The sequence below is a fragment of the Haliotis rufescens genome, unplaced genomic scaffold (genome assembly GCF_023055435.1).
Source record: "Haliotis rufescens isolate VD_foot unplaced genomic scaffold, xgHalRufe1.0.p SCAF_2, whole genome shotgun sequence".
Taxonomy (NCBI): Eukaryota; Metazoa; Mollusca; class Gastropoda; order Lepetellida; family Haliotidae; genus Haliotis; species Haliotis rufescens.
In genome coordinates, this window is record NW_025963890.1 from 15,825,612 (window position 1) to 15,841,387 (window position 15,776).

A 15,776-nucleotide genomic window follows, 5' to 3' on the forward strand; every position below is an offset into this window, starting at 1 on the left:
ATGACATCACAAATTCGATTACATATGATATGATAAAGTGAATTCTGGATATTTAACTAAATCGAACTTGTGATATCAATTAACCATTTTGTCATGTCACTAAATGAATTATTCAATTGATAAAATAAGTAATAAATAGTAAAACTACGCGTCATAAAACACTATGCAGCAGCTTTCAGCACTAAATTTGGTAGTGGGTCGTTTACATTATTATGTTAACATTTACAATGTTAAAAACTTCAAGATAAGTACTACGAAGTTTGTAAAGGTTTTTTATGGCAATTGAAGTGTAAAGGTTTCACTGCCATGTAGAGCTGGCCACTTAATATATACTTTTTAATGCTGCAACGTGATTTAACCGATCACTTCGTCAAATATTGATAATTGAAAAAACAAATCTAGTTATCCTTATTCATTCGAGTATGGTCCTGTTTCGCGTACACAAGATCGATCGAGATTCCAAGCGTGGAAGGCTAACTTAGATTCAAGCAGTGGATGCGTGGTTGTTGTTTGGATGGGTTATAGGGAGGGTGTGGATGGCTTCTATCATGGGACGTAACTGAGTCGTCAGGAATGACATTAATTTCGTAGTTTGTCTGGTTTTCTGTCGAACATGTCAAGGACTAGTCTAGGATCCACAACACGGTAGTTCCAATCGTATTCAGTATACTTCAATGTTTGAAGTTGCCTACAGGGTCGCGCTTTAGAAAGAAAACTAGTGCTTTCAAATACTTTTTTTCTCTGCGGTGATGTGATCATTAAATACATATTATCCTTGACACACTATTAAAGTGTTTGTTGCACACCATCGGTTATCATTGACACAATATGAACGTCTAGGTTGCATCGTGGGTTATCCTTGACACATTATGAAAGTCTAGGTTGCACCGTGGGTTATCTTTGACACATAATAAACGTCTAGGTTGCACCGTGGGTTATCCTTGACACATTATGAACGTCTAGGTTGCAGCGTGGTTTATCCTTGACACATAATAAACGTCTAGGTTGCAGCGTGGGTTATCTTTGACACATTATGAACGTCTAGGTTGCACCGTGGGTTATCCTTGACACATAATAAACGTCAAGGTTGCACCGTGGGTTATCTTTGACACATTATGAAAGTCTAGGTTGCACCGTGGGTTATCTTTGACACACTATGAACGTCTAGGTTGCAGCGTGGGTTATCCTTGACACATTATGAACGTCTAGGTTGCACCGTGGGTTATCCTTGACACATAATAAACGTCTAGGTTGCAGCGTGGGTTATCCTTGACACATTATGAACGTCTAGGTTGCGCCGTGGGTTATCCTAGACACACCATGAGAGTCTATGTTGCACCGTGGGTTATCCTTGACACATAATAAACGTCTAGGTTGCAGCGTGGGTTATCCTTGACACACCATGCGAGTCTATGTTGCACCGTGGGTTATACTTGACACATTATGAACGTCTAGGCTGCGCCGTGGGTTATCTTTGACACATTATGAACGTCTAGGCTGCACCGTGGGTTATCTTTGACACAATATGAACGTCTGGGTTGCGCTGTGGGTTATACTTGACACACTTTGAACGTCTAGGCTGCACCTTAAGTTATCCTTGACATACTATGACATACTATGGGTTGCTGAAGACCTATCCTCCCCGTATCTTCACGGGACTGATACCAGTGATCTATCTCTGAACAAATGTTGCACAAGAATACAGTTGCTGTCAGTTGATCTGTCCATGATAATTATCGCATAAAAAGTTTCTTTTAGCCGTGAGCATTTCTGTTATTTGTAACCTCAATCAGTTCTCAAGAGACACGGAAGACAGACACACATTTGTTAAATCAGCATACTGTGGCAGTTTAAGTCCAGAGAGACGTCCTGAGGCAGGTTATGAATTTTTTAATGTTCCTAGCAGATAATTCCCATATGCCGTATAACACGGCCGGGATCCAACCATCGACCTCAGGCTCTGTACTGTGGGACGGATGCCCTCCAGACGCAGATTGAAGCCGTTGACCATCTTGGTAAATGTATAACGATCCACGCAATGACAATGATTAATGTTATGAATACTGTTTTGCCTTAAAATACTTACTACAGTTGTTTATGAAAATAAATGCGACGAACCCCTAAGTTTCCATATTCATAAGAAATCTCTGTAAAAAAAAGAGTCGATTGTTCAATTCCGACTATATCCCGAGCATGTGTTTATGAATCACAGAGCCACGGCCACGCAATGACAATGATTAATGTTATGAATACTGTTTTGACTTTAAATAATAGCAATCATCATAGTCAACGGTCACTGCACAATAGACCGTGGCCGGAGAGTGGAAAGTCGGTGCTTCCATCCCCGGCCGCGTTATACCACTAAAGAAAATACAAAAGATGTGCTTGTTGTTACCCTGCCTGGAGCTTGGCATTCAGGGGATAAAACAAGAACTGGACGACTTAAGGTGCGGCATGATATCTTAGAGGTAAAGAACTATAAAACAACAACATATCTGTGATGTTCATAAGCGAGGACTCGCTCTAAACGTTATTCGTGAACACTCCAATGTTCGTATCTACTGAAGGAAGCGACCTGTGAAGATCCGGGGTCTTCAGCAACCCATGCTTGCCGTAAAAGGTGACTATGCTTGTCGTAAAAGGCGACTAACGGGATCGGATGGCCAGGCTCGCTGACTTGGTTGATGTATGTTATCGTATCCCAATTGCGTGGATCGATGCTCGTGATGTCAATCACTGGACTGTCTGGTCCAGACTCGATTATTAACAGACCGACGTCATGTAGCTGGAATATTGCTGAATGCGGCGTAAACGACAAATAAACCAACCACCTAAAGGAAGCATATATATCTCTCCAGCAACGTCGAAAGAACATAGTCATAGTAAGCTCTGACTGATAAATAAAACTGAAGGAAAATCCCAGTGAGATCCAGTAACATGGAGATAGTCGTAACAAGGAAGTGTCGGATCCGTCATCCGCGGAGACCTCAACCCTCATTATCCCCAACCCCTGACCCACTTCCCCGTCTGACGTAAACAAACATGCAATGAAACACCCGCAGCGATATTGGCTCTATTTCATGTGCTTGATGACTGTTGACAATGCATCGTTGTTTGGGGTCACTTTGACCTACACGACTGTTATATGTACAAGCCTCAAGTAGGCTTCATCTTGGGATTGCCGAGGTCACAGTGACACTCATTCGCAACTAGAAGGCGAACAACAGGTACAGGTACATAACAGCATTGGGCAGTGGTGTTAATAGGGGTTTAACGTCGCATACAAGATAATTGTACTTGTATAGCGACGTGCATGCAGGCGTATGTGGCTGCTTGTACTAGTCCGGTCTAATGCTGGTTTAATAGTTCTTGACCACTGAGATACCATGCCGTAGTTTAAGTCAACCAATCCTTGTTTTAGCCCCCTTAATGCAAGCTTTCGGCAGGGTAACAACAGGATCCATTTTGAAGTTTTTTGGTATACCGCGCCCGGGGATCGAAGCACCGACTTTCCTCTCTCGGGCCAGACCACGGGGGCGGTCTATTGAACAGTGGCCATGTGTGTATGTATGTGTGTGCATGTTTGTGTACATGTGTGTGTGCATTAGTGTGTGTGCCATTGCGTGCGTGCCTGACTATATGCCGGTTACATAGTGCTAGCCGCCCACTAAAGTGACAGTAAAATCTCTCATTGGTTATACACATAATCTGACAAGGAGTACATACCTTTAAAACAGAATATACAGAATACTGAGTACAAAGATGAAATTATTATGGCAAGAAATGGGAACAACATTACTATTCAAAGCCCGACAGGGTATAATTAATAGCCGCTTAACGCCAAGCAGTGTCCCTACATGTATGTATAACAATTAAAACAGTTATTGAAGCCTAAAATCAATAACATTGAAGCTTCATCCCAATGACCTGTAAGTATTGAAGCTCTAGGCCAATAATATTGAAGCTTCATCACAATGACCTGTAAGAACTGAAGCTTTAGGCCAATAATATTGAATCTTCATCACGATTACCTGTAAGTACTGAAGCCTTAGGCCAATAATATTGAATCCTCATAACGATGACCTGTAAGTATTGAAGCCTGGATCATACAAAGGCGTCGGTTCGATGGCAGCCAAGAAACCAGTCAGAAGTCACAGGTCAATATCTTAATCGTCTCTTGCGAGGAACATGGATATTTGGGCTTATTCTGCTCTGGAATCTTCGCTGATTCACGGAATGGACTTAAGAATGTATATTTTACGTATAGTATGTATTTGACGAAACACAAATGGCACATAGTTCTTAGAAACATGATGTAGTTTATTGGTTGAGTGCAACTGAACCATTACCTACATCAATAGGAATCACTATAACCGGCATTGATGTATTGATGAAACTCAAGTTTGTATCACAAGACAGGCACTACTTTTAAGCCATTATTTCAACTTGGCTCACAGATCGAGATCGAGAATTTTGAGATTTCTCCTCCTGAACCTCATGCACGATCTTTTCGAACAAGTCGCAGTTGTCAGCATCTATATACTTCTTGAGTCTTAGAAAAGCGTTCAGATAGCCATTGGTGGCAGTGGTGACGTTGTCGAGCCTGGCGACAATCACACGGCCGCGACGCTGTTTGACCATGATATTGTAGGTCTCCGTGAACTCGAACATCTTGGAGGGATTGTCCACATAGCTACTAGATAGCACAATGACAGCTGCGCGGCTTCTCTGGAGCGTCTTGATAACTTTATCAGTGATCACTGTCCCCGGGTCCATGTCCCGGAGCGGGAAGTACAGTCTGAGGTTGTGATTCTGCTCCAGTCCATTAAGCAGTTTCTTGGACCAGACTCGGTCAGACTCACTCTCTCCATCCACCGACACAAACAAATCGTACTCCGAGTCCTCATCGCTAGTTCGCTTCAGCTTTTTTGCACCCGTATGAAGAAGGTGCATCAATTCATACCGAAACACCACAACAAGGGCCACCAAAAGCACAAATATGACTGCAAATGTTCCCAACAGGGCGCTGAATATCTTAGGAAAAGGACTGCGAATCTGACAGTTAAGTAACCTTTGGTCCGCTCGTACAAGCTGTACCGTATTGCCCGCTGGCATCAAGCAAGTGATGTCGGTGACGTTGTAGTTCCGAGGTTGGTATCTGAGCCACAGTGACATCCACGTGGAGGAACAGCTGCACACAAATGGGTTTCTGTTGATGTCTAGTTTAGAATAATGGATGTTCTGGATTTTTTTCGGTAAAAACTCAAGACGATTGTCCGATAGGCCCAGAAATGCAACCCCATTTTGCAAAAGGTCAATTGCTGAAGGTGCAATAATTTTAATATTATTTCTAGATACGTCAAGATATTTTGTTCTTTGCAAATAACCTACTGCTTCCAAGAAGGTTATGGAATTATCGCCAAAAAGCAGTTTTAAATTACCGTCGGGAACCATGGACGGTAAACGTGTCAAGTTTCTACCACGGCAGTCAACCAACATCTGTTTTTTTGCTGGCTGATCCTGACATAAACATTCTTGAGGACATTTGTCCGTGACATTACACACAAACGCATCCAGTGGCAGACGTAGCACTTGCTTTCCTTTCAGATGAGCTGGACTGTCGCAGAGAACATTTAAGTAGTTCCTCCATATTACCGTATATAAATTCGATGACAGGTGGAGAAATTCATGAAAATTGCAATCACAGATCCACTTATTATGTCTGAAGTCAAACTCCCAATTATCAAATGTCCCACTAATTTTCCGTTTACGAATTCCATAGATCTCCAATTCCTCTAAAACCCATGTCGTAAACAAATTGTGAGAAAAGCCTACCATACCGGGTCCATAGTGTTTGGATTCATCCACTAACCAGTTTTCTTCGTTTGAAAAGTGGGATATGTTATTGTGACTAAGGCCGAAAACACAGAATTCATGGGTAATCCTTATCGGCCAGGCCTCAGACGCTGTCAGCTCGTTGTAGTCAAGATGAACCCTCATCAATCCATGTAAGTCTTCACTGAACACTCCTGGCTCAATAGTATGTATTTTGTTATAAGCAAGGTCGATGTATCTCAACCTTTCCAAACCAACGAACACACCCGTCTCAACAGATTTAACTTCCTGGTTGACAAGTACCAGAGCTATCAAATTCTTCAGACAGCTAAGGCTGGGAATTGTTTCGATTTTACCGGTCACCGCACGTATGCTTGCAATGTTGGGATAATCACATATATCCTCAGGGAGACGTGTGATGCACAGGTTTGAGAAGAAGAGTCGGAATGGGGATGTTTTGTTGGTGCCGGGTGGTAGGAGAAGGGTGACGTTGTCAGGCTGACTGCAGTCGTAATTCAAGATGAGGTTCGGCAATCTGTCCTCTGTCATGTTAGTGCAACATATGTCATCTACAGAACACTGAAGGACGTCCTCCACGGTGACACTGGTTCCGACAGACACACTGATCAAGACAATCGCGATGAGGAAAACCAAACGTAGTGACAGAGAAAACAGCATTATTTGTGTCTTCCAAAATTGTCTGTTAAGAGATGGACACTCGTTTGTGTGTCTTTCAAATCTATCTGCTGAAAGACGAACACGAGTTTCTTTCAAACCTGTGTCGTCTGCTCGAAGATACTGACATTGATCAAGGCCAACTCGACTCCAATAATACTGCCGTCTGCTAAAAGTGGCGCTGAATTAACATTCGACTCACCTCGCAAAACAAACACTCTGAATCGCCCACTTCCTGATTTTTATATTTTAACTCCACGAGTCTTTGTCAGAGCATTTCAGTGCGTATGCTCAGCGTCCATTGGCTGAGAGTAGTAATGTAGAAGTTCAAAGGTCAAAAGTCGCACCTCACTGCGCACATAAACAGACGACAATATTTCCACCCGCAGTGAGGCAGTCTACGGTTGGCGTTCAGAAACGTGATCACAGAGTGATCATGTCATTGTGTCACGTGTATTCTTACAACAAACCATTCAATTATAGACTATATGTATAACACCGTCCTGTTTATTGCATTCAGCAACAGTTCTACATACCTGTCAACTCTCACGCATCTCGCGTGAGTCTCACGCATTTATCACCTATGTCACGCCCACACGCAAGGTTGGGAAATTACGGCAAGCATGGGTTGCTGAAGATCTATTCTAACCCGGATCTTCACGGGTCCGTTATATGCTGTGAGATCAATACACAGGAACTCGTTATTGGTCAGTAAATAAAGATATAAACCATATCTACTTACAAATAGGGGGTATACATTATATTTATTGACCAATAACAAATTCCTGTGCATCAATATGACTTGACTCGTGCAGTCATGTGGATGTAAACTGTACGAGGCGCTGTTTAATATTTATTCCTGATTTGTTGATATCAATAATTCATTAATTGATAACACAAAATAGATTTTCGGATATCGATAAAATCTATGTATGTTTGGATACCAATAAATGAAATTGTGATATCTAAAAACTTAACTTGTGACATCAATAATTCACTTCCTGGTTCATGAAAAGAACGAATTCTTCCTTGAGGTCACACCACAGTAAGCTACCAGTCAATGACATCACAAATTCGATTACATATGATATCATAAAGTGAATTCTGGATATTTAACTAAATCGAACTTGTGATATCAATTAACCATTTTGTCATGTCACTAAATGAATTATTCAATTGATAAAATAAGTAATAAATAGTAAAACTACGCGTCATAAAACACTATGCAGCAGCTTTTAGGGCTAAATTTGGTAGTGGGTCGTTTACATATGTTAACATTTACAATGTTAAAAATTTCAAGATAAGTACTACGAAGTTTGTAAAGGTTTTTTATGGCAATTGAAGTGTAAAGGGTTCACTACCATGTAGAGCTGGCTACTTAATATATACTTTTTAATGCTGCAACGTGATTTAACCGATCACTTCGTCAAATATTGATAATTGAAAAAACAAATCTAGTTATCCTTATTCATTCGAGTATGGTCCTGTTTCGCGTACACAAGATCGAACGAGATTCCAAGCGTGGAAGGCTAACTTAGAGTCAAGCAGTGGAGGGTGGTTGTTGTTTGGATGGGTTATGGGGAGGATGTGGATGACTTCTATCATGGGACGTAACTGAGTCGTCAGGAATGACATTAATTTCGTTTTTGTCTGGTTTTCTGTCGAACATGTCAAGGACTAGTCTAGGATCCACAACACGGTTGTTCCAATCGTATTCAGTATACTTCAATGTTTGAAGTTGCCTACAGGGTCGCGCTTTAGAAAGAAAACTAGTGCTTTCAAATACTTTTTTTCTCTGCGGTGATGTGATCATTAAATACATATTATCCTTGACACACTATTAAAGTGTTTGTTGCACACCATCGGTTATCATTGACACAATATGAACGTCTAGGTTGCATCGTGGCTTATCCTTGACTCATTATGAAAGTCTAGGTTGCACCGTGGGTTATCTTTGACACATAATAAACGTCTAGGTTGCAGCGTGGGTTATCCTTGACACATTATGAACGTCTAGGTTGCACCGTGGGTTATCCTTGACACATAATAAACGTCTAGGTTGCAGCGTGGGTTATCTTTGACACATTATGAACGTCTAGGTTGCACCGTTGGTTATCCTTGACACATAATAAACGTCAAGGTTGCACCGTGGGTTATCTTTGACACATTATGAAAGTCTAGGTTGCACCGTGGGTTATCTTTGACACACTATGAACGTCTAGGTTGCACCGTGGGTTATCTTTGACACACTATGAACGTCTAGGTTGCAGCGTGGGTTATCCTTGACACATTATGAACGTCTAGGTTGCAGCGTGGGTTATCCTTGACACATTATGAACGTCTAGGTTGCAGCGTGGGTTATCCTTGACACATTATGAACGTCTAGGTTGCAGCGTGGGTTATCCTTGACACATTATGAACGTCTAGGTTGCGCCGTGGGTTATCCTAGACACACCATGAGAGTCTATGTTGCACCGTGGGTTATCCTTGACACATAATAAACGTCTAGGTTGCAGCGTGGGTTATCCTTGACACATTATGAACGTCTAGGTTGCAGCGTGGGTTATCCTTGACACATTATGAACGTCTAGGTTGCAGCGTGGGTTATCCTTGACACATTATGAACGTCTAGGTTGCGCCGTGGGTTATCCTAGACACACCATGAGAGTCTATGTTGCACCGTGGGTTATCCTTGACACATAATAAACGTCTAGGTTGCAGCGTGGGTTATCCTTGACACACCATGCGAGTCTATGTTGCACCGTGGGTTATACTTGACACATTATGAACGTCTAGGCTGCACCGTGGGTTATCTTTGACACATTATGAACGTCTAGGCTGCACCGTGGGTTATCTTTGACACAATATGAACGTCTAGGTTGCGCTGTGGGTTATCATTGACACACTTTGAACGTCTAGGCTGCACCTTAAGTTATCCTTGACATACTATGACATACTATGGGTTGCTGAAGACCTATTCTACCCCGTATCTTCACGGGACTGATACCAGTGATCTATCTCTGAACAAATGTTGCACAAGAATACAGTTGCTGTCAGTTGATCTGTCCATGATAATTATCGCATAAAAAGTTTCTTTTAGCCGTGAGCATTTCTGTTATTTGTAACCTCAATCAGTTCTCAAGAGACACGGAAGACAGACACACATTTGTTAAATCAGCATACTGTGGCAGTTTAAGTCCAGAGAGACGTCCTGAGGCAGGTTATGAATTTTTTAATGTTCCTAGCAGATAATTCCCATATGCCGTATAACACGGCCGGGATCCAACCATCGACCTCAGGCTCTGCACTGTGGGACGGATGCCCTCCAGACGCAGATTGAAGCCGTTGACCATCTTGGTAAATGTATAACGATCCACGCAATGACAATGATTAATGTTATGAATACTGTTTTGCCTTAAAATACTTACTACAGTTGTTTATGAAAATAAATGCGACGAACCCCTAAGTTTCCATATTCATAAGAAATCTCTGTAAAAAAAAGAGTCGATTGTTCAATTCCGACTATATCCCGAGCATGTGTTTATGAACCACAGAGCCACGGCCACTGGCTCGCTGACTTGGTTGATGTATGTTATCGTATCCCAATTGCGTGGATCGATGCTCATGATGTCAATCACTGGACTGTCTGGTCCAGACTCGATTATTTACAGACCGACGTCATGTAGCTGGAATATTGCTGAATGCGGCGTAAACAACAAATAAAACAACCACCTAAAGGAAGCATATATATCTCTCCAGCAACGTCGAAAGAACATAATCATAGTAAGCTCTGACTGATAAATAAAACTGAAGGAAAATCCCAGTGAGATCCAGTAACATGGAGAGAGTCGTAACAAGGAAGTGTCGGATCCGTCATCCGCGGAGACCTCAACCCTCATTATCCCCAACCCCTGACCCACTTCCCCGTCTGACGTAAACAAACATGCAATGAAACACCCGCAGCGATATTGGCTCTGTTTCATGTGCTTGATGACTGTTGACAATGCATCGTTGTTTGGGGTCACTTTGACCTACACGACTGTTATATACAAAGCCTCAAGTAGGCTTAATCTTGGGATTGCCGAGGTCACAGTGACACTCATTCGCAACTAGAAGGCGAACAACAGGTACAGGTACATAACAGCATTGGGCAGTGGTGTTAATAGGGGTTTAACGTCGCATACAAGATAATTGTACTTGTATAGCGACGTGCATGCAGGCGTATGTGGCTGCTTGTACTAGTCCGGTCTAATGCTGGTTTAATAGTTCTTGACCACTGAGATACCATGCCGTAGTTTAAGTCAACCAATCCTTGTTTTAGCCCCCTTAATGCAAGCTTTCGGCAGGGTAACAACAGGATCCATTTTGAAGTTTTTTGGTATACCGCGCCCGGGGATCGAAGCACCGACTTTCCTCTCTCGGGCCAGACCACGGGGGCGGTCTATTGAACAGTGACCACGTGTGTATGTATGTGTGTGCATGTTTGTGTACATGTGTGTGTGCATTTGTGTGTGTGCCATTGCGTGCGTGCGTGACTATATGCCGGTTACTTAGTGCTAGCCGCCCACTAAAGTGACATGCCACTGGAATATGCCAACACATAAACTGGCAGTTTGAAAGGTTGATATGACTAGCAAACAAGAGAATCTACGGCAAAACCAACAAAACATAATCATTATTATTAATGATTTTATTTATCGACGCGTACAAAAACACTTAACATCGCCTGAAACTGTTTCATAATTCCATAGACAATATATATGCATCAGGCCATGCAGCATGGCCCCCGTCTAGCTACATTGGGGCAGGAATAGCATGTAACAATTGTATAATGAACATGACATATGAAAAGAAATATCTCTTACAAAATTCTAGAAAATCCCAATGCCTCTGACAGGGATATGGGCCTCGGTGCATCCTCACATCAAGTAGACTTGGGCCCCGTGAAGATCCGGGTTAGGATATAGGTCTTCAGCAACCTATGCTTGTCGTAAGTGGCGACTAACTGGATCGAGTAGTCCGGCCTGCTGATGCTTACCATCCTATCCCAATCACTGGATTTTCTGGTTCAGACTCGATTATTTACAGACCGCCGTCATATTGCTGGATTATTGTTGACTGCGGCGTTAAACAAACAAACAAATAATGTAGACTTGGACAAACGAATTGACGTAACACTGCTGCGTTACGACTTTCAGTTTTATCCCGTGGGTCTACTGAATGTTGGTACAGCGAACATGGCGGTGGTTTGACAGATCAACGTTTACGTGCGGAATTCGAGCACTCGATTAATTTAATGGATCATGTAGGGTGAGGGTACGTATCTCCACACAGCGACATGCGGCACCTTACACCACCAGTGTCTTGGACGAGTTTACCACATCCACGTGGAAAGTGTAATGAGTCCTCCGGTTAAATACTTTAGTCAATGTCTTTTATATTGCAACACAGTAAAATCTCTCATTGGTTATACACATAATCTGACAAGGAGTACATACCTTTAAAACAGAATATACAGAATACTGAGTACAAAGATGAAATTATTATGGCAAGAAATGGGAACAACATTACTATTCAAAGCCCGACAGGGTATAATTAATAGCCGCTTAACGCCAAGCAGTGTCCCTACATGTATGTATAACAATTAAAACAGTTATTGAAGCCTAAAGTCAATAACATTGAAGCTTCATCCCAATGACCTGTAAGTATTGAAGCTCTAGGCCAATAATATTGAATCTTCATCACAATGACCTGTAAGAACTGAAGCTTTAGGCCAATAATATTGAATCTTCATCACGATTACCTGTAAGTACTGAAGCCTTAGGCCAATAATATTGAATCCTCATAACGATGACCTGTAAGTATTGAAGCCTGGATCATACAAAGGCGTCGGTTCGATGGCAGCCAAGAAACCAGTCAGAAGTCACAGGTCAATATCTTAATCGTCTCTTGCGAGGAACATGGATATTTGGGCTTATTCTGCTCTGGAATCTTCGCTGATTCACGGAATGGACTTAAGAATGTATATTTTACGTATAGTATGTATTAGACGAAACACAAATGGCACATAGTTCTTAGAAACATGATGTAGTTTATTGGTTGAGTGCAACTGAACCATTACCTACATCAATAGGAATCACTATAACCGGCATTGATGTATTGATGAAACTCAAGTTTGTATCACAAGACAGGCACTACTTTTAAGCCATTATTTCAACTTGGCTCACAGATCGAGATCGAGAATTTTGAGATTTCTCCTCCTGAACCTCATGCACGATCTTTTCGAACAAGTCGCAGTTGTCAGCATCTATATACTTCTTGAGTCTTAGAAAAGCGTTCAGATAGCCATTGGTGGCAGTGGTGACGTTGTCGAGCCTGGCGACAATCACACGGCCGCGACGCTGTTTGACCATGATATTGTAGGTCTCCGTGAACTCGAACATCTTGGAGGGATTGTCCACATAGCTACTAGACAGCACAATGACAGCTGCGCGGCTTCTCTGGAGCGTCTTGATAACTTCATCAGTGATCACTGTCCCCGGGTCCATGTCCCGGAGCGGGAAGTACAGTCTGAGGTTGTGATTCTGCTCCAGTTCATTAAGCAGTTTCTTGGACCAGACTCGGTCAGACTCACTCTCTCCATCCACCGACACAAACAAATCGTACTCCGAGTCCTCATCGCTAGTTCGCTTCAGCTTTTTTGCACCCGTATGAAGAAGGTGCATCAATTCATACCGAAACACCACAACAAGGACCACCAAAAGCACAAATATGACTGCAAATGTTCCCAACAGGGCGCTGAATATCTTAGGAAAAGGACTGCGAATCTGACAGTTAAGTAACCTTTGGTCCGCTCGTACAAGCTGTACCGTATTGCCCGCTGGCATCAAGCAAGTGATGTCGGTGACGTTGTAGTTCCGAGGTTGGTATCTGAGCCACAGTGACATCCACGTGGAGGAACAGCTGCACACAAATGGGTTTCTGTTGATGTCTAGTTTAGAATAATGGATGTTCTGGATTTTTTTCGGTAAAAACTCAAGACGATTGTCCGATAGGCCCAGAAATGCAACCCCATTTTGCAAAAGGTCAATTGCTGAAGGTGCAATAATTTTAATATTATTTCTAGATACGTCAAGATATTTTGTTCTTTGCAAATAACCTACTGCTTCCAAGAAGGTAATGGAATTATCGCCAAAAAGCAGTTTTAAATTACCGTCGGGAACCATGGACGGTAAACGTGTCAAGTTTCTACCACGGCAGTCAACCAACATCTGTTTTTTTGCTGGCTGATCCTGACATAAACATTCTTGAGGACATTTGTCCGTGACATTACACACAAACGCATCCAGTGGCAGACGTAGCACTTGCTTTCCTTTCAGATGAGCTGGACTGTCGCAGAGAACATTGAAGTAGTTCCTCCATATTACCATATATAAATTTGATGACAGGTGGAGAAATTCATGAAAATTGCAATCACAGATCCACTTATTATGTCTGAAGTCAAACCCCCAATTATCAAATGTCCCACTAATTTTCCGTTTACGAATTCCATAGATCTCCAATTCCTCTAAAACCAATGTCGTAAACAAATTGTGAGAAAAGCCTACCATACCGGGTCCATAGTGTTTGGATTCATCCACTAACCAGTTTTCTTCGTTTGAAAAATGGGATATGTTATTGTGACTAAGGCCGAAAACACAGAATTGATGGGTAATCCTTATCGGCCAGGCCTCAGACGCTGTCAGCTCGTTGTAGTCAAGATGAACCCTCATCAATCCATGTAAGTCTTCACTGAACACTCCTGGCTCAATAGTATGTATTTTGTTATAAGCAAGGTTGATGTATCTCAACCTTTCCAAACCAACGAACACACCCGTCTCAACAGATTTAACTTCCTGGTTGACAAGTACCAGAGCTATCAAATTCTTCAGACAGCTAAGGCTGGGAATTGTTTCGATTTTACCGGTCACCGCAAGTATACTTGCAATGTTGGGATAATCACATATATCCTCAGGGAGACGTGTGATGCACAGGTTTGAGAAGAAGAGTCGGAATGGGGATGTTTTGTTGGTGCCGGGTGGTAGGAGAAGGGTGACGTTGTCAGGCTGACTGCAGTCGTAATTCAAGATGAGGTTCGGCAATCTGTCCTCTGTCATGTTAGTGCAACATATGTCATCTACAGAACACTGAAGGACGTCCTCCACGGTGACACTGGTTCCGACAGACACACTGATCAAGACAATCGCGATGAGGAAAACCAAACGTAGTGACAGAGAAAACAGCATTATTTGTGTCTTCCAAAATTGTCTGTTAAGAGATGGACACTCGTTTGTGTGTCTTTCAAATCTATCTGCTGAAAGACGAACACGAGTTTCTTTCAAACCTGTGTCGTCTGCTCGAAGATACTGACATTGATCAAGGCCAACTCGACTCCAATAATACTGCCGTCTGCTAAAAGTGGCGCTGAATTAACATTCGACTCACCTCGCAAAACAAACACTCTGAATCGCCCACTTCCTGATTTTTATATTTTAACTCCACGAGTCTTTGTCAGAGCATTTCAGTGCGTATGCTCAGCGTCCATTGGCTGAGAGTAGTAATGTAGAAGTTCAAAGGTCAAAAGTCGCACCTCACTGCGCGCATAAACAGACGACAATATTTCCACCCGCAGTGAGGCAGTCTACGGTTGGCGTTCAGAAACGTGATCACAGAGTGATCATGTCATTGTGTCACGTGTATTCTTACAACAAACCATTCAATTATAGACTATATGTATAACACCGTCCTGTTTATTGCATTCAGCAACAGTTCTACATACCTGTCAACTCTCACGCATCTCGCGTGAGTCTCACGCATTTATCACCTATGTCACGCCCACACGCAAGGTTGGGAAATTACGGCAAGCATGGGTTGCTGAAGATCTATTCTAACCCGGATCTTCACGGGTCCGTTATATGCTGTGAGATCAATACACAGGAACTCGTTATTGGTCAGTAAATAAAGATATAAACCATATCTACTTACAAATAGGGGGTATACATTATATTTATTGACCAATAACAAATTCCTGTGCATCAATATGACTTGACTCGTGCAGTCATGTGGATGTAAACTGTACGAGGCGCTGTTTAATATTTATTCCTGATTTGTTGATATCAATAATTCATTAATTGATAACACAAAATAGATTTTCGGATATCGATAAAATCTATGTATGTTTGGATACCAATAAATGAAATTGTGATATCTAAAAACTTAACTTGTGA

General features: G+C 42.1%; 2 protein-coding genes across 2 annotated transcripts; both read right to left on the reverse strand.

Annotated features, from left to right (window-relative positions):
• Positions 1–4,428: 4,428 nt before the first annotated feature.
• Positions 4,429–6,384, reverse strand: LOC125381875 (toll-like receptor 4). The gene is made up of 2 exons (XM_048399210.1): positions 5,873–6,384; positions 4,429–5,191 (listed from the first exon to the last, which is right to left on the reverse strand). The coding sequence occupies exons 1-2, from the start codon at positions 6,382–6,384 to the stop codon at positions 4,429–4,431; spliced, it is 1,275 nt and encodes a 424-aa protein (XP_048255167.1).
• A 4,804-nt stretch (positions 6,385–11,188) lies between these two features.
• Positions 11,189–15,150, reverse strand: LOC125382033 (protein toll-like). Its single transcript, XM_048399682.1, has one exon. It carries the CDS (start codon positions 14,793–14,795, stop codon positions 12,711–12,713), a length of 2,085 nt encoding a protein of 694 aa, XP_048255639.1. The 5' UTR covers positions 14,796–15,150; the 3' UTR covers positions 11,189–12,710.
• Positions 15,151–15,776: the final 626 nt, after the last annotated feature.

Bases quoted from the DNA above. Each gene is read 5' to 3' on its own strand.
- LOC125382033 (XM_048399682.1), bottom strand. From the start codon at position 14,795: ATGCTGTTTTCTCTGTCACTACGTTTGGTTTTCCTCATCGCGATTGTC.
- LOC125381875 (XM_048399210.1), bottom strand. From the start codon at position 6,384: ATGACAGAGGACAGATTGCCGAACCTCATCTTGAATTACGACTGCAGT. The intron at 5,192-5,872 runs GTTAGTGGATGA...ATTTGTGTGCAG, and splicing joins TTTTCAAACGAAGAAAACTG to CTGTTCCTCCACGTGGATGT.